General features: G+C 35.5%; 1 protein-coding gene across 3 annotated transcripts in view; it reads right to left on the bottom strand.

Annotated features, from left to right (window-relative positions):
* gabbr2 (gamma-aminobutyric acid (GABA) B receptor, 2) overlaps window positions 1–23,230 on the bottom strand; it is a 378,463-nt gene that overhangs the window by 103,019 nt on the left and 252,214 nt on the right. For all 3 annotated transcript variants that reach the window (XM_087294608.1, XM_087294607.1, NM_001144043.1), the window contains exons 5-7: window positions 16,342–16,407; window positions 15,882–16,070; window positions 12,932–13,174 (exon numbers count right to left, since the gene is read on the bottom strand). In XM_087294608.1, the coding sequence (XP_087150734.1) occupies window positions 12,932–13,174; window positions 15,882–16,055 (417 nt within the window). In that variant the 5' untranslated portion in view covers window positions 16,056–16,070; window positions 16,342–16,407. The remainder of the gene's footprint in view (window positions 1–12,931; window positions 13,175–15,881; window positions 16,071–16,341; window positions 16,408–23,230) is intronic.

Below are 23,230 nucleotides of genomic sequence, written 5' to 3'. Positions count from 1 at the left end.
AGTAAATCCAAACAACAACAATAACAATAGCAATGTATTTTTTATCTAACAATATAGAATATTGTGAACGTGAAATATTATCACAATTTAAAATACATGTTTTAAATGTAAATATATTTGTATATTTGTGTGAATATTATTTATGTATGTAATACAAAAGCATTGGAACATTGGAAAAACTATATTATTATTAATAATAATAATAGTAATAATAATATGTAAAATGTAAAAAAAAAAAGATTTTTTTAAATTGTTGCAAATTAAAAAAAAAAAAAAAAAAGCTGAAAAAAATCACATGTATGTTGATTGGACATGATTTGAAAAGGCATACACCTGTCTATATAAGGTCCCAGGGTTGACAGTGCATGTCAAAGCACAAACAGACAGAAGCCACTCCCTGCCTGGAATTTGCCAAAAGGCATCCAAAGGACTCTCAGACAGAGAGAACAAAATTCTCTGGTCTGATGAGACTAACATTGAGCTCTTTAGAGTAAATGCCAGGCGTCAAGCTTGGAGAAAGCCAGGCACCGCTCATCACCAGGCTAATACCATTTCTACAGTGAAGCATGGTGGTGGCAGCATCATGCTGGGGATGTTTTTTCAGCAGCAGGAACTGGAAGACTAGTCAGGATAAAGAGAAAGATGAATGCAGCAATGTACAGAGACATCCTGAATGAAAACCTGCCTCAAAGTGCTCTTGACCTCAAACTTGACCGATGGTTCATCTTCCAGCAGGACAATGACCCAAAGGACACTGATAAAATATCAATAGAGTGGCTTCACAACAACTCTGTGAATGTCCTTGAGTGGCCCAACCAGAACCCAGACCTTAATCCTATTGAACATCTCTGGAGAGATCTGAAAATGGCTGTACATAGATGTGACACATGTGATAGAGCTTGAGAGGTACTGCAAAGAGGAATGGGCGAAAATTCCCAAAGACAAGTGTACCAACCTTGTGGCATCATATTCAAAAAAGACTTGAGGTTGTAATTGCTGGTGCATCAATAAAGTATTGAGCAAAGGCTGTGAATACTTATGTAATTTTTCAGGTTTTTTTATTTTTAATAAATTTGAAACAACTTTAAAAATAATAGTTTTTCACATTGTCATTATTGGGTATTTTGTGTAGAATTTCGAGGAAATAAATGAATTTAATCCATTTTAAACTCTGTCTGGTGACAGAGTGAAGTCCAAATCTCTTTCCAAAAAGTTCATTTTTCCTAAATCAATGAAGACTTTGCTCTTTCACAGTGTCTTTTTAGAGCACTTTCATTAGATTAGTAAAGCTGAAAATAGCTTGCGCTGTAGGTATGGATTGATGAATAAACTTTTGCCTAGTTTATTGGTTAAAGACTTTAATAAAATCAGCTGTCCATTATATTTATTTTAGCATTATGTTCGTTTTTTTAATCACATCCAGAATAAGTTAAATTAAGGTTTGTATTTATTAACCTTTTTCTTAATTATTGGCTGTCAAATATGTTTGTAAAAATTCTCACATCAGCTAAGTTTGTAACATTTAACCAAGCCATGATGATGGACAAGTGTGGTGAGTGTTTAAAAGAGTGTACAAGTTTGTAAAAGTGCTAGAGCCTTAATAAATCTCCAACATGCCATTTAGTAGGAGAAAGAATGGTTCCACTTAGTTGACTCTAGCTGTCAAACGTGGAGGAGGAAGCGTGATGGACTCAGACTCCTTTGCTGGAATCAGAGTCAGTGACTTACACAGCGAGTGTCACCCTCAACCAAAAACACTAGCGCAGCATTCTGAAGTGGACAGAAGCGTGAAAGCAATGCTATAGCTACTGTACAAGTGGAACATGTTTGTGGGGGCTTTGCAAAAAGTGCTGAGAATAAACTTACGAACATTATACAACTTTTATCTGCTGTTGTATTGACAAAAAAAGTTTTGTGAAGCTACATTGCTAGAAAGAAGGATCTAACATATTATAATATTTTGCATTCATTTGAAGCAATTATTATCACTGTGTTTTGTATGAAAGCGGGGATGAAAGTAACATTCATTCATTCATTTTCTTTTTGGCTTAGGCTTTTTGGCATCACTGGGAATCACCCATACACTCTCATTCACACACATACACTATGGACAATTTATCTTACCTAATTCACCTATACCACGTCTGCACTTGTGGGGGAAACCGGAGCACCCGGAGGAAACCCACACAAACACAGGGAGAACATGCAAACTCCACGCCAACTGCAGCCAAGGCTTAAACCAGCGACCTTCTTGCTGTGATGCCTTTCTTATTTTCCACTTCCACATTAGTTTTCAGTGTTTTGACTCATATGTTTTTATAAGAATAGCGGACATTCGCGTTGTGTTACCCATCAGGAGCTTGCTCTTGTAGGTGTGTGATGCTGGTGTCCTGGGGTAAAATCCTTATGCTGACACTAGATAACAGTTTATCAAACTGGGCTCGGCTCAGTCTGAAGCATCGCTAAAAGCTTCCACCATCCAGTTATACCATTTTTCTTAGCAGCTGCATAGAGGGCGCAGCATTCTTCGGTAGAATGCTTAGAACTTTCGCTTACAGCGTTCACAATAGGTAATTTGTGCTCCGGAAATGGGTTTCAATAGCATTTTGAGTGAATTACAGAATGTTTTTGTGACACACAACTTTGAAAAGTGTGTGTTAAAGCCGTTATAATCTGTCAGATGTGATTCAAGCGCGAGGGATAAACGTTCTCCTAGTTCATGTGTCTGCCGTCAGAAATACAGTGTGTGTGTTGCCCCGGTCTGTCAGCTGTTAGCACAGCCGCTCTTCAACACAAACACACACACTGACACACAGACACATAGACACACAGACACAAACATACAAACGCGCGCACAAAACTTAACTGGATCATAGAGCAAACCAGATGACTGAGATGAAACGTAACAGGTATGTAAGTCATGCAATTTACAAAAATGACAATGACAATTACAATTTACAAAAAATATATATTAATAAGTTATTGATACTCTGCTGACTGATTTGCTGTTCATTATAATTGTGAGCTGTTTATGTTTCATTTAGTGTGTTGTATTTACCAAGGTTTGTGTTTTTCTGTCATTTCAAAATGTCACCTTATTTTCACTTTGTCACAGTTATTGAATTACTGTGTTAGTGGAACAGTACAGTTTATTTACATTTACAATTAATCATTTAGCAGACACTTTTATCCAAAGCGACTTACAAATGAGGACAAGGAAGCAATTTACACAACTATAAGAGCAACAATGAATAAGTGCTTTAGGCAAGTTTCAGGTGTGTAAATTCTAAGAAGGAAAGCATTAGTAATGTAAGTTTTTTTTTTTGAGTACAGTTAGTGGTATAGCCAGAGAGGCAATTGCAGATTAGGAAGTGAAGTGGAGACTAAATAGTTGAGATTTTATTCGTTTCTTGAGGACAGCAAGTGACTCTGCCGTTCTGATGCAGTTAGGGAGTTCATTCCACCAACTGGGCAGATTGAATGCGAGAGCTCGGGAAAGTGATTTCTTCCCTCTTTAGGATGGAACCACGAGATTTTACTGAATTTACTGAACGCAAGTTTCTGGAGGGCACATAAGTCTGCAGAAGTGAAAGCAGATAAGAAGGAGCAAAGCCAGAGCTCGCTTTGTAGGCAAACATTGCCTAATTTGATGCGAGCAGCAACTGGCAGCCAGTGCAAACGGGTGAGTAGCGGAGTGACATGTGCTCCTTTAGGTTCATTAAAGACCACTCGTGCTGCTGCGTTCTGGAGCAGCTGAAGAGGCTTGACAGAGTTAGCTGGAGGCCCGGCTAGAAGAGAGTTGCAGTAATCCAGTCTGGAGAGAACAAGAGCTTGAAGAAGGAGTTGAGCTGCATGTTCAGATATGAAGGGTCGGACCTTTCTGATGTTGTAGAGTGCGAATCTGCAAGATCGAGCAGTTCTAGAAATGTGGTCAGAGAAGTTTAGTTGGTCATCAATCGTTACTCCCAGGCTTTTCAGTAGGCTACGATTGTGTGGCAATCATTTTGGTGAATAGCATGTGTTTGGGTTGGTTATATATTTGTAAGAAAGAGAAAATGATTACTTTAGCGATGACGAGGCTTCATTTGAAGCAAAGTATTCCGTCTGACAATGGGGGGAAAATGCCTCACAGCAGTTGTTTTTCATCCTATTATGGCTTGTTTCCACTTAGTGGTATGGTACGGTACGGTTTGGTACGCTTTTATGGCCGTTTCCACTGTCAAAAAGCGCAACCGAACCAAACCGTAGCGTACCACTTTTCAGCATCCTTTCGAAAGGGAACCAAACGGGAGAAAGGGTACCAAAAGGTGGAGCTACACGTGCAGCTGAACGCTGATTGGTTACAGAGATAGGTCACGAGCTCGTGGAGCTACACAACGTAAACAAAGGAACCGGCATGTTTTTTTGAATACAAAACTGAGACATTACATGGAAATACTACATGCATTTTATAACGAGACATGGATGACCCGAGCACAAACAAACCTTGACCTCGTCTCGGTGAACAGACACAAAGCCAAGAAGAACAATCTGCTGTGTCCTGTTGTTGCTTTACGAGCCCGTCTAAAAGTGCGAGCGGTATTCGCTTTCTTTCGGGAGCTCGCGAACGCATCTATATTCGATATAATGAACTTCTAGAGCTCATGATAATACCGTGTGTGTGATTATTGAAGTGTCTCCGTCATCTGATCCATTCAGGAAAAAAAGGACAAGCGCGAGAGCGAAGCGGGAGTGAAATGCGGAAAAAAAAGAGAAGCCGTCAAAACACAGGAGCAAAATTGTTTTAGCAACCTGAATCATGAACAAACTGCCATGTTTATCTTCGTCTTTTGGATTCAGACATGACTCAGACACGACTCAAAAAGAATCAACGCTGTTTTTAAGCCTTCAAAAAGCACATAAACATAGCTATTCTCTCAACAAAATACATGCTAGCCATTTAGCTAGAAATCCGCCTCTATTGTAAAGTGAATTTGACGTACGAATGAAACGAATTTGACACGCAAATGAAGCAAGTAAATTGAAAATGTTTACACATCTATTTACACACGGATATCACGATTAGTTCGCGCGTTCCGCATCTGGTGTGAACACAACATTATTCCCATCACTTTAAAATAACAAACACTGTACATCTCTCTATATGTAGGCTAAAACACTGCTTTATTTTTTTATTTATTTATTTATTTAGGCTTACTTATTTGTATGTATGTTTTACGTTCATTTTAGTTGTCTTTTATTTCTTTCATTTTACTTTCCAAAATGAATCCTCATTTTACATAACAAGTTTACAATGATTAATGCAGGAATTATAATGTCTTGTTTCAATGTTTCATCTTCATTTACAAGTAGCAGAGTATTTACAGCTACTTTATATTTCTGTCCGTTCGCATCCCATCCCTTTGTGCCCCCTGGCGGCATAGTCGCAAACTGCGGTTATACCTAACAACACGTTCTTAAGGCTGATTTATACTTCTGCATCTAACGCACACGTATGCTACGGCATTGACGCATAGCCCTTCGTCGTGGTCGTCGGCGTCACTGACGTGCACCTCTCAAAAAATGTAACTACACATCGAAACAACACGTGGTTGGCTTGGTAGCGCTGACGAGTCTGGGCGGGACCGAGAGCCGCGCGAATGGCGCGAGCCCAATGGAGCGATTGTTTACAAGTTTGGAGTCCCGTGAAGGAGCTCCGGATGGAAATTTTTGTTTTGTGTTTACCTCATAGTTAAAGTTGTTGCACGTCCGCCGGAAAACGAGCGAGTTTGAGCCACTTGTACATCCAGGAAGTGTTCAGGAAACGCAAAACAGCAGCGAAGAAACTCAACACAGAGGAACATTTACACCTCACTGCCAACTAGCGTTTCGGAAGTGTTAATGAAGACCAGCAAAGACAGCGCGCAGAAGTATAAATGCACAGCTACGGGCGTTGCATGCGCCGTGGGTTACGCTGGTCACTTGACGCAGAAGTATAAACCAGGATTAACTCTTTTAGTGCGGCGGCATTACCTGTCGCGCCGGTAATGCTCTTTTTAAAGTGTCACCCACTGTTTCATAAACTTTTTTTTTTTTCTAAAAAACAACATAAAAACCATCAATTACACCCCTGCTATATATAAAAATAACATTTTTTACTAACTTTCTACAAGTATTTTTGCTTTTAGAGAAGTTGCACTAACCAAATAATTAAAAAAAAAAAAGCAGCACAAAGTATCGCTCTCGAGTCAAAATGATCCGCAGAGATTGTCCAAGATAATGTTTTAGTTCCTCAGGCCTGCTAACGCTGGATCGATAGCTCTCCTCTGAGAACTCAAGTCTGATGGAGAAGCGAGAACAGCCGGTCCTGTTGGACAAAAACCCAGCCATCGGTACGAGACAAACCTGAGCCTTGCGGGACCACTAAATCTGCTCTAGTCAGATTGCAATCTAGTTTTATGGGACAGTGTTCAAGAAGATTCTCAGCAATCATTCAGCTATGATGGGAAGAAGTGATTGTGCCATTTTAAATCAGAACCTCGTAATATTACATACCCAATATAATAAGCCACTAAAAAATCATTTAGAAGCATGATAATTAATTTCATGTTAGGGTTGACAATTGATAACTGACCGATATTAAACCTCTTTATTATATTGTGTACAGTATTAATAAAACACTTAAAAAGATTAATTGAATTTACTATATTTTTGAGGGTAAGTGGTTGTAAACAATTCATATGGGCTAAATTTAAACAAATTAAATTTAGTACTGTTCAACTTAATCTGTTTGTTTAAATTCAACTTATACAATTTGTTTGCTACAATATGCCAAGAACCACTTTTTCAGGGCTCTAAAATGTAAAATCAAGCATTTTGAATGTTACAAATCAATAGAAAAACATTATAAATTACAATTTAAAATAACCAGACATTGAAATGTATGATTAAAATATATTTTTATATATAATCTCTATAATAAGGAAACAGAACAAATAAAAGCCAGTATCATGAATAGCAATACATCTGATATGCTACTTTGAAAGTCCAATTTCAACCAAAATATATTTGATTATATACATATTATAGAATATATATTATAGTACACATAAACATATTTCTAAAAACTGCACTGATTTTAGTTGGAGGATCAACATTTTGCTAAAGCTTAAAGACCCCCAAAATTACTAAACTAACTTTCAAATGATACTGCACCTAATTTTTAAGTAGTATTACTTTTTAGATGTTACGGTTTTGGTGTAATTTTGCGTAAAATTAAGATGCTGTGCAAATTATTATTATTTTTTTCTGCAGTATATATTCAGCCATTTTCACATATCTAACACAGTAAAACTTAAAGATAAATAAAATAGTTTTTTTTGTTTTGTTTGAAAACATGTTTGTTTGTTTGTTGGCCTTTAATTGTTGTTGAAAATTGTTGGCCTTGTAATGTTGTTTGTTTGTTTGTTAATTGGCCTTTTAATGTTAGTTTGTTAGAAATTAAAATGTAGAATTACTCAGAACAAAATGAGTAATAAAAATCAAAGGAATTCAATTAAATTCAATTTATTAAATATGAGATTAAATATTTAATAAATGGTGTAAAATATTTAATACAAAGGTGTATTCAAATATGATTTATTGTATGGTTTTTCCTGTCATTATTTTGTAAAGGTGTAAAAATACACTTAATCTACTTCAAAAACGATTTTATTTTAAAACAAATAATCAAATATTAAGCTTTTAAACATATTCTCAACACAACAGTAAAAATAAACAATTAAAAATAAAAATCCTCAGCTATTAAATCTAATTAAAATATTTCTCCAGTGTTGGCCAAGAAACGAATCAGCACTATATTGTTACACTAAAAACAAAAAAAGAGTCAATGGATTTACAATTTTTTTCAAAGTTATTGGTTGCAAAAAATCTATATGGGCTGAAATTGAATAAACAATTTAAGTTGAACATAACTAAATTTGATTTCTTTGCTTAAATTCAGCCCATACAGTAAACAATGTTTGCAACCACTTACCTTAAAAAAATCATAAATCCAATAAATCTTTTTTCCCCGTAGTGTTCCCTAATGCTGGTTCCACACAATTCCCAAACACAAATGGTTTAGGTTAACGTAATTGCTTTTACAAATTTAAATGGATTGAACATAAAGCAATTAAGTTGTCCCAAAAAAAAAAAAAACTTGTTTGTTTTTCCTTCCTCTCCATTACGCTTCTACAAAAAAGTCTCGCTGCACATTTTTACAATTTACATTTATTTGACTTTTTTTGCAATATATATTTAGCTAAGAGGTTCATTCTGCTGTGGCGACCCCGGATTAATACAGGGACTAAGCCAAAAAGAAAATGAATGAATGAATGAATTAATATATTTAGCTACTTCCCCATATCTAACACACAGAGGGCAAAGATGCTTAAATTCAGTCCTAGAGGGCCGGTGCCCTGCAAAGTTTAGTTCCAACCCCAATCAGACACACCTGGGCTAGATAATCAAGCTCTAACCAGTTTTTTTCTAAAAACATCCTCGCAGGTGTGTTAAGGAAAGTTGGAGCTAAAATATGTAGGACACCTGCCCTCCAGGACTGAGTTTGGACACCCCTGCATTAGGGACTGAAAGTAAAAGTTAAATAAAAAAAAAAAAAAAAAAATATATATATATATATATATATATATATATATATATATATATATATATATATATATATATATATATATATATATTTTTTTTTTTTTTTTTTTTTTTTATTTATTTATTTATTTTTTAAATGTGGGACTTTTAAATTTGTTTTGTTCAAAAACTAAAATGAAACATTATTCAGAACAAAATGAGTAACAAAAAAAAAAAATCTAAGGAATTTAATTAAGTTCAATTTGTTAAATATGAGATCAAATATTTTATAAATGTGATAAGATATTTAATGCAAAGCTATTTTCAAAAATTATTTCTTTTGTTAATTGTCAGTTATTTCAAGGTGGGGGAATACACTAGCATGTCTATTTTATAAACTGAATAAAAGTTAACTATTTTGACATGAATAATCACATAAAAAGTAAAAGTTAATGACAACAAACATATTCTCAACATAACAGTAAAAATGAACAATTAAAAACAGAAATCACCAGCTATTAAATCTAATAAAATTACCCCTCTCATTCTACATTAGTGGTTTGAACAAGCAGCAATCATTATTTTTTGAGTGTGGACAGGTACTGTAGGATGTCTAAATGTTTGCTTTCTGCTCCCACTGTATATCTCCATTCGTCTTCCAGCGGTATTTTCTGTTTTATGCCCGTTGTTTGTTTTTCCTTCCTCTCCATTAAGCTTCTACACTGAAGTCTTGTCGCACATGCATTGTTTGCTATTGGCCTGAACAAACATAAAACGCACTCTGCTACACATGAGAGATAAATGCTGGATAAAAGCTGAAGACGGAGAGCTGGAGGACATACTGTACTAAAAAACCCAAATGCCCATTAACCCCTATTCATTTCCCAAACCAACAGCATTTACGACAATATCAAAACTCCAGAGATACTTTTTAGCCTGGGCTTCAGAGCGTGCCTTTAGATTTGCTGACTTGACTTCTTTTTGTGCTCTGTGATTTTCTCTTTTGGCGGCCCGCAGCGGTGTGTTCTCATAAACACACACACATTCACTGATGTCTGCAGACAGGACACTCTTTGCATACCAAATATCTCAGCGCCTCTTATCTGGCTCTCATTTTGTCAGCGACATCGCATGTTTAGCATTACTAGCCTCCAATCCCAAGTTGCATAAACGCTTACCCTCCCTCAGCCTCTTTACAGCAATGAAAGCACCTCTCTTTTGACTTGGAGATCACAGGATGGCCTTGACATTTCTCCATCTTTAGAAAATGCAAGTATAGCACCTGTCTTTCGAGTGGGGAAACGTCAAATCGTTCAGGCTGTATTTGACATTCTCCACTTGTGATTAGATTGATGAAAATAGGCAAATGCCACATTTATTTATTTATTATTTTATTTTTATTTTTTACTTACAGGTTTTCGTAGGTGATTTCCGGTTGATTTTCTGTTTTTTCATATGACTCTGGACTACAAAACCAGTCTTATTTTACGCAGGTATATTTTTGCCATATTCAAAAATATATTGTATAGGTCAAAATTATTGTGGTTTTTTATGCCAAAATCATTCGAATATTAAGTGAAGATTAGGTTTCATGAAGACATTTTGTAAATTTTATAAACAAATCAAAACTTAATTTTAGCCCTTTCATGATTGAGTTTTAAATATTCCAGCTGACCCTCCTGAGTGAGTTTTTTGTGAATGTTACTAAGAATCCGTTGCGATCTAAAGTTCCCATGTTGTCAAGTTTGACGCGTCAAGTCAATGATCTATGTAAATATCGTATTTCGTTTCTATTTGGCCATTTCTGCAAATATAGACAAATATTTTAATTAAATTGTGAAATTTCTGAAACTCTGATTGATATATATATATATATATATATATATATATATATATATATATATATATATATATATATATATATATATAGTGATTTAAACAGCCCAATAATGATCATATTATTTGTTATATGACGGGTAATGGGCGCCGTTGTAGTTGCTAGAAGCAATCGGAAGTTAATGAGAAGTATTTATATTATTTATTAAATTAGAGATTACTTGTATTGTATTAGCACCTACCTCTACGTTTACCCTAAACCCAACTATCACTGTAATGTATAAATATTATTTGTTGTACAGTGTCACAAAAATTATGCTATGTTAAAGTGATATCCCAACTAGACTTTACTCTCTACTGCAGCAAATCAATTTCAATTAGTTGCTTCTTTTTATAACTGGTTTCATTTCGTTTTGCTTTTTCTTTTTATGACTGGTTTCGTTGTATTTTGTTTTGTTTCGTTTCTTCTTTTTATGACTGGTTTTGTGGTCTAGGGTGAAAATTTTGAAATTCATTTCATTTTTATTTTTTTTAAATTTTGTTTTATTTTGTTTTTTGTTTTGTTTTGTTTTGTTTTGTTTTGTTTTGTTTTGTTTTGCTTTGTTTTGTTTTTTTTTTTGTTTTTTTGCTTCAATTGAATTGTGGGACAATGGTCTCTGTGCTGACAGCATCGGATGTTTGGAAATGTAACAGTATAACAATGTGCCTTTTATTCACATTTGAGTGGTTATATACAAAATTTGCGCAATATATAATATGAACAGCAATAAATTTAGAAAACCAAAAAAGTGCTGGCAGCTCATTAAAGTTTTTGTACAGTAATTTAAATGACAAACACACACATAGTCTATCTATTTAAAATGTCAATAAAATAACTTGTTTACCAAAGGCAGTTTGCTGTTTGTAACAGTTCAGCTTTTGAAAATTGGCAAGTACAGCACTTGTCTTTTTAAATGGAGAAACATCATATTCTTCAAGGCTACAGAGAAAGATTTAAGTTTACATTTCATATTTGAAATTACTAATGAACCTGAAAACTGTCCTATTGGTGTGGATTCACAAATAGACAAAAACCTTCATGTTCATACTAGTCATCTTGAAGGGTCATGGTCTTTAGACCTTGTTTACTCCTTTGTGCTGTACAGTATTTTGCTTTATTGCTCAATTATGATACTATAACACTTCCATTGATAAAAATGCAAGTGAATCACTGTAGGAAAACACTGTGAGAAAAAAAATATGATTCAAGCGGTGTTTTCTCTTGATCTCTGCTTTGTTGACTTTTAATACAAACATTACACTCTACATTTTAATAGTGACTTTAATTGACATTTTTAGTGGTTTTACACTAAAGCCCTGCTCACACTATGAGATTTCAGCCACAATTTTGTCATCTGAGACAAATTTAGGAAATCCTAAAAGATTCCTGAAATCCTAGGCTAAAATTCGTGATCTTTGATCATTGGTTTGACACGTTCACTGACAGTCGTTTAGTGCCCGTTGAGATCAGATTTTCCTCCGATGAAATTCTGGCAGTGTCAAAAGATTGCAGACACTTTCCTGCAGTGTGACAACAGCTGCGATGAGTGTTAATCCTAGAACCAATAGTACCTTAGAATTTGATGACGCAATCCATGCGAAAATTCGCTACAGATTGTTTACGTTTGCTGTGAGGAATCATTTCAAAACGCGAGATAGTGAAAGTGTAACATGTGGATGACGTCAAACACCAGGGGCGTTTTCCTTGTCGTTCCGTCTGACTTTATGACAGCTGAGATCTTAAAGTGTGACATAGGAGCCATGTTCGTGAAGTCTGACATGCTACAATCATTCAAGATTATATATATAAAAAAAAAATAAATAAATAAATAAATAAAATCGCACCATGTGAGCCGGCCTTAAATTGTCACAATTTATTTTAAGGTACAATTCTCGCTGTTAATAAACTATGACTTTTGCCTCAAAAAACTTCTAATTTTCTGCTTGTTAATAGTTATGAATGTAGTAGTTGGGTTTATAGTAAGTATTAGGTTTAAGATTAGGGATGTACAATTAGATTATGCAGAATATCTACTTTATAAGTACTAGTAAACAGCCAAAAATCTAAAAATAGGTAGGTAATAAGCCACAAGTTAATAGAAAGAATTGTTACCTGGTTGGAATACCATACTTTACACTTGAATAAATGTGTAAAATAGCAAAAAATTACTAGCATACCATAACAATATTTGTGCCATAATGTACATGACCATAAAGACAATTTTTAATTTCAAACTACTAAAAATACTTAAAACTACTTAAAATACTAAAACTACTTAAAATTAAATTCACATTTGATACAGTTTAACAAAAGCAGTTTGCAGGAATGAAAGCACCTTTCATTTGACTCTGAATGGCCTTTGCAATTCTCAGCTTTGGAAAATATCACTACATTAGAATCCTGAGACCAAAGAAACCACAGCAGCTTTTATAATATCATCAGTTAACATACCGTCACTCCAAAGAAGTTGGTTTCATTCATCACATCGAGGACCATCTTTCCCACCTCTCGGTCGTCCACTGTGAAGTTGTGGTACATGTCGTGCCTCTCCTTGTGTCTCAGGAGCTCCATGACACGCGTGAGTGTTTTAGCGATCACCCAGATGCCATCATATGCAAAGCCGTGGAATTTGCTGGTCTCGACTCCCTTTTGATCTCGCTCTCGATTGTACTCCCTCTCATACTCCTGCGGCGTCTGAAAATACAAGCAACAATGTTTGAAAAAAGAAGATTTATGTGCAGTCAGTGGAGATACATTATCGTGTTCACCTGGTATTAGTGTTTAAAAGCGCCACTTGTGTTCAGATTATGTCAAAACTATTGCCTTTTATTTCTTCATACTCTATATCAGTTACCATTTTTGTTTCTTAGCTTTTTGGTAGACAATAAAGTTGGCTTTTGTTCGCACTAGTTCTCTGATGTTGACTTTTTGACCCCATTATCTACTATATGTTATGAATATAGTAGATATTGTTTTGATTACACACTGTAAATAATATATTTTCTTTATCAAATGTGTAGCTCATAGTTCACAGTTGTTATCTATTTATTTGCACTTTCAAATTCCATGGTAGAAACTTGATCTCTGCTCCAACAACTTTTAATGTTGAGATTTTGTTCTATAGTTCAACAAAGTGACATTTTAGATTTAAACAATACAATTGATACAAAAAAATGTTGCATGGGTGTATTTTTGCTTTTAGTCAAAAACATTGCATGGGTCAAACGTGTTGATTTTACTTTTATGCCAAAAAAAGTATTACAATATCTGTTGTGATCACCAGCGGTGTTTTGCCCTGCACTGGAGATTACTTCCTAATGAACTACAACTCCCAAAACTCTTTGCACCCATCAACAGCTGATACTAATCTGGACACTGAAACAGACAAAGCTGTAGCTTGTTTTTACTGATTACATGGACTATATATACACTTTACTTTCACATTGCTGAGTCTCGTTTCTCCCCTGAACATTACAAAGCATTTTGTCTTGTTTGATTTTGCGTGTTTTGAATCTTGCCTTGTTACCATTTTGATTCTTTACCACCTAGCCTGACCTTTCACTTGTATTTTGACTGTTTATTGGATTACCTTTATGCTCCTGTTTTGTACGACCTTTCCTTTAAGAAAATGCATGTGGATCCGTATGTCTGTTGTCCAGTGTCCGCTTCGTAACAAGATCATATTCTATAAAGATATTTTGTACATTTCCTACTGCAAATATATCAAAACCTAATTTTCAATTAGTAATTGATGAGTATTATTTTGCTTAATCCTGTCTGAGTAATAAGTGTTTCGGTGGAGAAAATTTTGTTTTATTTGCTTTGACGTCGCGGCTTCGTCGCCTCCATTGAAAGCAAAGCTCAAGTCATCACCTGCGTAGCCACTAATTTTGTGGCAGAATATGACAACGTTAGGAGCTTCATTAGATTAGAATTACTTGTCACCAACGCAGAGATACTTTTTTTCCTGGGCATAAGTTGCACGATACATGAACATTCTTGCCTTTCACCTCAACGAGGGAAGAGTAGTGCTTATATTCCCAGTTTGCAAAGGCTACCTTTGAACTTGTTGTGTGTATGTGTGAACACCTGCCCTACTCTGCCTGTTATTGGCAAATGATGGAAATGTACTCTATCTAATCCAATCAGCACATTCTCAGTTACACCACATTCACAGACACACCAATCATTATCACTGGTTGGTTATTTGTCCTGCTCCAACCCTGAACACACACACACACACACACACACACTCACACCCACCCCAGAGAAAGAGAGGTCCTATGACTGAGAGAGACGCTGCTCAAATGAAATCCTCTTTAGTGTTCTCAATTATTGAAACGTGCATTTTATTGTCAGTAACGGTAACTGCGTTGTAACGGGAGAAACAGTATTTCAATTAATTACTCGCTAGAGAAAAAAAGTATCGCTGTTAGTAACATGGTTCATTTATATCGGCATTATACCCATCACTGGTAATTAACCGTTTTGTGGTCCAGGGTCAAAAAATAATATACACAGTAACAAATGTAACAGAGATAATTTATAAAACAATAATATTACAATAACAACCCAGTTTTTTGGTGGTAACAACCCTGTTCATCATTTCAAACAACTAAAATGACAATAAAAAATTTCAACATCAAAAGTTGTAGGAGCAGGGATCAAGGTTCCATATTCAAAAGCACAAATAAAATTAAAACCCATTATTCATGAGCTATTTGAGCTATTTTTTTCAGCGCAAGTTTAAATGTAACCCCGCTCATCCTATGCCACACAACCCGCTCCGAGCTGGGATCAAACCAGCGACTCTTGGGAGTCGGTCGCTCAAACAAGGAGTCTAAAGACCATGGTCTCTATAGCGTCTGTCGCTAGACCATCTTTTAGAGGTCCGAGGAGTGAGGTTTTACCTGCACAGCACTTCACTAGCTTACCTCTGTTACACTCACCCCCCTAAACCTAACTCCCAATCGGATCACGGCACCAATGTAACTTTGCCAGTCCTACACCACTAAACCCAATATGTGCTGGGATCGAACTGGCAATTCTTTGTATGAAAGTCAGTTGCTCTAACAAGGAGGCTCAAGACCATGGTCTCTAGCATCTGTCGCTAGAGCACCTCATATCGGTCAGAGGAGTAAGGTTTACCTGCACAGCACTTACTCCGTTACATAAATGAGGCCAAAAATTCTGTAAAAAACAATTAATCAATTAAACCAAACAACATAAACCTGATTGTGCTGGTCTAAACTGGTTTAATTTCAACAGGGAAAACTGAGAAAAGCTCAAACAGAAATGTGTAGTTGCTAAAACTGCACTGCATCATTTTCCCTTCTTTTCTGTGAGAAATCAGAAATGTCATTCATAGCCCCTGAGATCCCCACGCACTGCAGACACTCACTCTTCCTGATATTCCCTTAATCTGTTTGGCACTGAGGGGCTCGAAGTCCACACTGATGTAGCCCTCCATGGCTGTCAGCAGCTTCCTCGTGGTGCAGTTTGTAGAGTTGGCCTGCTCCCACCAGTTCCCCTGGTACCATCCCGGGATGATCCACTGGTACTTGCTGCCATACATGTTAAGGTTGTAGGCCTGGATCACAAACACACACACACACACATACAGGGAGAGAGAGATAGAGAGAGAGAGAGAGAGATCAGGGACTCTGCTGATCTATTTCAACAAAAAAAGCTGATAAGCCAACTACTGTATATTGATTGTGCAGTCTGTTCAATGCTGACGCAGCTAAATGTTAAATGTGTTTGTAGTGCATGTAAAAGAGGTTGACAGTACTGTAAGTGGTGATGCAGCTTATGTGTACACTACATGCATAGTTGACAAGGATATGATTGTGCTAACTTACACAGCAGAAGACTTTAGCAGCCAGATTCTCATCAAACTGACCGATGATGATTCGAACGTCATTATCCTGTAGAGAAAATAAATAGTAAATAGTTTAAAATGTAAATAACAGCACTCAAGAGTTATTAAAGGTAATTCAGTTCCGCGCACAGACCAAACGTTTCACTTAAAAAGACCTATACCTACACTCAAAAATGATTTCTTCTGCTTGTTCAAACTACTAATTTAAAATGAGCTGAAACAACACAATTCTTGAGATTTGTTGGGGGACCACCTAATTGTTTTATGTTCAATCCACTTAAATTTGTAAAAAAAATGAATGCTATTTGTATTAATCTATTTGTGTTGGGATAACATGAAGAAATATGGTGGAAACCAGTGTGTATGTTTACAGTGTATCATCAATTTATCGTCAGAAGTTACAGGAATTTATTAGACTTTTGACTCAAAAATTATAGGAAGCGATTTTCTGTAATTGCATTTTATGAATGACCAAAGACCACAGCTTCAGCTAAAAATCTTCAATACTCTGCTGAAGATACAAAAAAAAAAAAAAAAAAAAAAACTTACTAGTAAATAACTGCAAATATTTTTTTTTAGGTGAACTATTGAAGTGTGCTCAGAGCTGAACAACAAATAATAAGAATAACTTTGGTTAATTCCCAGACCTGTTATCCATTTCTTAAATCTTTTTTCTAGTCTTTCACTGTTTCTAGTAATAAATTTCACTATTGTTCAAACAAACAATAAGCAAGCTTTTCATGAGAGAACTACAATACAACTCTATAAAAATTATATATATATAAAATATATATTTTTGGTAACACTTCAGAATGATGTTCCATTAGTTAATGCATTTTTAACACTAACTTAGTATGTATAATCTCCAGCAGCATTTATTAATTATATTTTAACATTAACTAATGCATTATTAAACCTCAAAGTTGTGTTTGTTAATATTAGTTAATATTTTTATTCTATTTTATTTTTATTTCGTTTTATTTCATTTTATTTAAATTTAATTTAACTTTTAAATTAAATTAAATTAAATTAAATTAAATTAAATTAAATTAAATTAAATTAAATTAAATTAAATTAAATTAAATTAAATTAAATTAAATTAAAATGAAATGAAATAAAACGAAATAATTTAATTTATTTATTTATTTTTTTATTTAGAAAAAAAGCAGGGTCCATAATTAATGTTTCTCTCTTTATTTATCTCGATCCAAGATTTCATTTCATTTTGATCAACTGGCGTAAATGTTGGCATACTGTACAGCTCTCTATATTAATAACTTTCCACACCCCATAAGCCGCAAGCCGGCAACAGCTGAGCTCAGAATAGTGGAGGCTCTAATAAGCCAAAAACAATTTTCATTTTATTATATATAAAATATTTTAAATATTTTAACAAAATACAAAGTGATGGGCAGGTTATGTTTCATCTTAAGAAACAAGCACTGTCTATAGAATAAAATAATTTTACTGATAACAAATGCAAATAAGGATAGGGTGCTTTTAAATATGTTTGTGGACAATGCAGAGCTATTCTAAGTCTAAAACGCATAGAATCGCTTTTCTATGGCATTGATAGGAAAACCCGCTTTGTGAAACTTCATTTTCAAAGACCAAAACTTTGTCAAAAACTGCACACTGTATAGTACGTACTACATTAGCCTAAAAATTGCTTTGCCATAGCTTTTATTCCATGACATTATGGTATAGTAAAATGTCCATCAAATGTGCACTTCAGTATCAGCAGTTGTAGTAAGTCATCCAGTATTAAGTCATATTATACAACCATGAAAAGGCTATTTTGGACCCAAGGCGAATGTATTACAGCACAACAGTATCATCAAAGTGAATCGCTTCATATCCAGAAAGAGAGAGATCAGCATCTGCAAGCAGCATTACGGGTGCATGATTGAGTCTGTAAATAATTCAACCCACTTCAGCATTGTGTTCCACCTCGTTCAGTTCTGCATCACTGAGAATCAATCCATCACTAGAGCATGATCTCCCTGCACAGGCCCTTCAAGAACACAAAGCCAATACCGAATCCACGAAATTGCTCTGTCATATGCTAAAGGCCATGGTAATGCTGTGGGATATAAACCTACGTTATTAAGTATCCTTTTTCTCATTCAGCGCATCAGGATCTAATAACGTCCCTCTCCACCCTCTTAACTACACTGCCCTTGATTCCAGCAAATGTCAATGAAAATTTCAGGTGGAAGTCAGACAGCCGTGTTTGAGGGCCACCACAGCCCCATCCATCAAAAGATGTGTCACAGCTGCCGGGATATTGAAATGCCCACCAGCGACTTTAAGAAACCATCCCTTGCATCTATTTTATTTATTTATTTTTTTGCTTTTTCCTCTTGGGAGGTCATTCTTAAACAGAAGACTACGAGAAGAACATTTCAGATGCACAACTAATGAGCTGCTCAAGATGAAAACTATCATGTTCAAGCAGAACAGAAAACAATAATGACTCTAGTGCAGTGGTCGCCAACCTGTTAATCGTGATCTCTCCTGGTAGATCGTTATCGGCCGATAAATGCTATTTTTAATGTTATCGTTATTGGTCCGATGTCAAAATTAGGTCGATATCTTTTTAACTTGTTCAGACTTGTCCAGTGCACTATAACAGAGCTTTCCTCACACTGTTTATTCCTTCAAAGTCCATCCTTCCTTGATGTGGTGTTGCTGTGCGTTAATAATGCAGTAAGTAACCATATTCCTTCTCATTCTAGATTTGAAAGAGTATTATTGTGTATTTTGGTTTAAATCGCCTCAGGAAAAAATATTACATGGGTAAACAACAGCAGCGATGCACACGTGCTAGACAACTCATTGTGTTGTTTGTAATCTTTATGATAATTTGTTATTATCAACGCATTGCTTGCCATGTGTCGTTGATGTAAGATTGTGTTCCGTTTGATTGGAATATTCATATTGATTATAATGTGCTCATGTGATGGCTACCACCGCACACACACATACATCTGATCAGACAGCCTTTACATGAATTTATGCCGCATTTTCTAAAGTAAAACATATTATCTGTATTTAGCTTTCTGCCTATACTGTGGCTCTGAACTGTCAAAACACCTCTTAAAACTTTTTTTTTTCGGACATTACATATTTGCATATATGTATATTACTGTAAGACATTTTAATTAAGAACATTTGAGCTGGTTTCAGTTTTTAGCTCTCTTATTTTCATTTTGTTTATATTTATTTAACTTGCTTGTTAATTAAATCCCTTTTTGTTATCTACCCTATTATTTTTATGCAACAGTCAAGTTGCATGTTAATTTGCCATGCGGAGGAAATCAGTTATTTTTGGCTTGCTGGTTTATGTAAATGTTAATCATGAATATATCTATATAACCTTTCAATTTTTAAATTATTGCTTATTTTGGTTTGAGTAGGCTATTTAGTTCATAAGACCAGCTCATTTTTAAAATAAAAAAGTACTGTATAAAACTGTATAAAAATACAATATTTTGAAATATTACATTTATCGACCTATATATAAATATATATATATATATATATATATATATATATATATATATATATATATATATATATATATATATATATATATATTGGTTATCGGCCTCCAAATCTTAAAAGTTATTTATTATTGATATCGGCCCAAAAATCCACATCGTTGCATCCCTCCTGGTAGATCCCAAAAATTACAGAAGAACAAGAAATGCATCATAAATAATGTTCTCTCTTTATTTTATCTGAACGACCAGCTATTTTAGATTTTTATTTTAGTCAACAGCCGTAAATGTTGATATACTGAGCTCAGAATGGTGGAGGCTGCAACATGCCAAAAACATACAATTTCTACAAAGAACAAGAAGAGTAAAAATGTGAGGCATCCAGGGCACATAAGCAGCTTTGCTGCCAATAGAAACTTAAAAAGGCACCTCAAATAATGCATTCAGTGTTATCGGACCCTATAAGCCCCATCAATAGCATCCAGCTACAAGCAGCATTGTGCCTTCAAATACCATTGTAAATTTGTGCTGCAAAATAAGATACAAAACTGTGGGTTACAATTTTGGCAGTATTAGAGCCCACTTGGCTAGACTACTCAACAGTTTCTTTCCACAAGCTGTTAGAGCCCTCAACTCCAATCATTTTACTCCTCTCTGATATGTTATCCATAACCCCAGCTCTCAAAAAACGAGGACCATCTTTCCTCTCCACCAAACCACGCAAAAACCTTAAAACATTATGAAATTCTGAGCGTGCCTCACACAGGTAAGTGGGGTTGACAAACCACCAGTAGAAAACACACCTTTTCAGTTCTATTACACTTTAACAGACAACTGCACCAGTTTGCACCAAACACTTTCTTGAAATCACTCTATATCTCTAAGAATACATTGTGCATTTCTAAGTCTGCTTCACACAGGTGAGTGGGCTTGACAAACCACCTGTAGAAACACTCTCTCTTCATATGCACCGGACACTTAAACTCCACGTTACAAGGACTTAATAGGAGTCCTAACACAATAATAATTAAGCTCTTGAACTTGAACATGCAATTTCTGAATCGTTATGTTTTATTATGTTTATTATTGTTATTGTTGCAGTTATTATTAATACTATTATTATTTGTAGAGTTTTATTACAGCTTATTTCTAGTGTTCACACTTAGCTGACAATTGAGTATAAAGCATGTTTGGCATGCTGTCCCAGGAGATTGCCCTGAGCTCATAAGATCCTCGACCCAGGGGCTCCCTCCCGTTTGCAGGTTGAGAGGGAAGTTTAAGCTCAGATGGATCTTGAGAGCAACCCTGCTGTTTACGGCTAAAGACAAATTAGGGATTGCTATGGAGAAATATACTGATGATTAGAGCTAGACGGTGGAGGAAATGGGGAACCAAGGGAAATCCCTGTACTTGGAAAACATGTAAACTCCACACAAAAAATGTTGACTGGCCTGGTAAGAACTTGAACCAGTGACATTTTTGCTGTGAGAATTCTTCAAGACGAAGATAACTGAGGTATGGAACTCTGGTTATTTATAGTGACTTAGGAATCGTCTGATTAGTAAATCGCGTGTTAGGTAATGAGCGACCAGACGTGGTCAATCATAAACATGTGATCCTCTCGAAACTAGTTTATAAATAAACTTATAAACTTATAAAATGCTAATGTCCTGGCATCATTTTACCAGTCCTGTTGGTCACACTTTATTTTTATGATTCGTTTGTTGAATTTAAGTTACATTGCATCTACATGCCAACTTATTCTCATTAGATTAGACTGTTAGGTTGGGGTTAGGTTTGGGGTTAGAGTTAGTGTAAGTTGACATGTTCTTGCAAAGTTTCTTATAGTCAGTTAGTTGTCTGTTGGGGGAGCAGTATCAACAGATATTAAGCAGACAGTCTACTAATACTTAAATTGACCAACAACATAAAGTGTTACCATCCTTTTTTTATGGTTTACAATGGCACTTCATGTGATCTGATTCCTGCTAATGTCATAGAGCATTGTCACCCAAATTTCCACCTCTCCAAATGTCATCTAGGAGCATTGTCAAAGATTTTCTTGGTTGCTGTAAAAAAAAAAAAAAAAAAATATATATATATATATATATATATATACTGCATTTTGCATGTAGATCAAAAATGCTAAATTAAAAGGTCTTAAAATGGAAATGCAAATATTTCCTTAAAATTTTTCATCAGTTTTTTCGATAAGTAGATCTTGCCTTACAGCAAGGCCAAGGATAGGGATCTTGGGTTTAAAAAGCTTGGTGACCTCTGCTTTAGTGGGTGAGCTGGCCATTTGTTGAAAGCTTGGGAAACAGTAGCTTTTACAGGTGAGATGCATTAAAACTGATCCCAGGCCTACTCTAAACATTTTAACAATGACAGGAACAGGTTTCGCAATTGGCCTCATTTAGTCGCTGTTTGAATGTATGTCTTGTTGAAAACAGTTTCCTTGCAACGTTTCTCATTTGCCACAAAACCCCCTTCTGCACCACAGCAGTGCCAAAGAACACGCTGAGATATTGGAGCTATTGTGTGAAATACTCCCGCATCTCTTTTCAGGGCCGACCGCTTGGGTCAGGCGCTTCTTGCTTCACAATCAGCAGCCGTTACAAAGCCTGCTGCCGCTCCCGACGGCGTGGGCACTTAACCTGAATCCCTCCAGCTGTGTAAGTGGCTCCAGCTGTCCTGGAGTCCTGGCAGACGCAAGCTTCTTCCAGCCAGTGGAAATGAAGGCTGGATCCATGCCAGGGTGCCCCAGGTCTTCGCTCACCACTCGCTTTGCTTTTATACAGACTATGGATGCAAGACTTTTCCCACATTTACATAGCAAATGGTTGGTTGACGTTTTAATGCCCTTCTTGGCTATTCTCACAGTTAAAAAAACAAGCCAAAGCAGGGTGCAAATTACAGCAGGGTTTGAAATCCCGTATTAATGCTTGATCTCCATTGAAGAACATCAAAACAAGATGACAAGATGCTTGTGTGTGTGTTTGGGGGGAGAGGTATATAAATAGCATATAATTACTATTATATTTTAAAATAATAATAATAGTACAAATAATAGTTAATCAAAGTGTAGCGGGAAATATTAAGTCAGTGGTCTGAAACAGGCAGACCCAGCTCAGATATATCTGAGGAATCAAAAGACAATTTTCCTAAATTAAGTGCTTGCAATTACAGTATACACATAGTGTAGCCTAATAAATAAAAAAAATAATTTTACGATGAGCGGTAAGTGCAATCATGTATGGTCATCTTTTTATCAGTGCAGGGATGCAAAAAAAACTTAGAAAACTGTTTGCTGAAATAGCCCATCAGAGGTTGCTGTAGGTCAGAAACACTAAAAATATTTTTGAT

This window comes from Danio rerio, chromosome 19 (genome assembly GCF_052040795.2).
Source record: "Danio rerio strain M-AB ecotype USA chromosome 19, GRCz13ab, whole genome shotgun sequence".
In the NCBI taxonomy this organism is placed as follows: Eukaryota; Metazoa; Chordata; class Actinopteri; order Cypriniformes; family Danionidae; genus Danio; species Danio rerio.
Note: the sequence above shows the minus strand (reverse complement) of the source record. Positions and strands in the feature narration are given on the sequence as shown.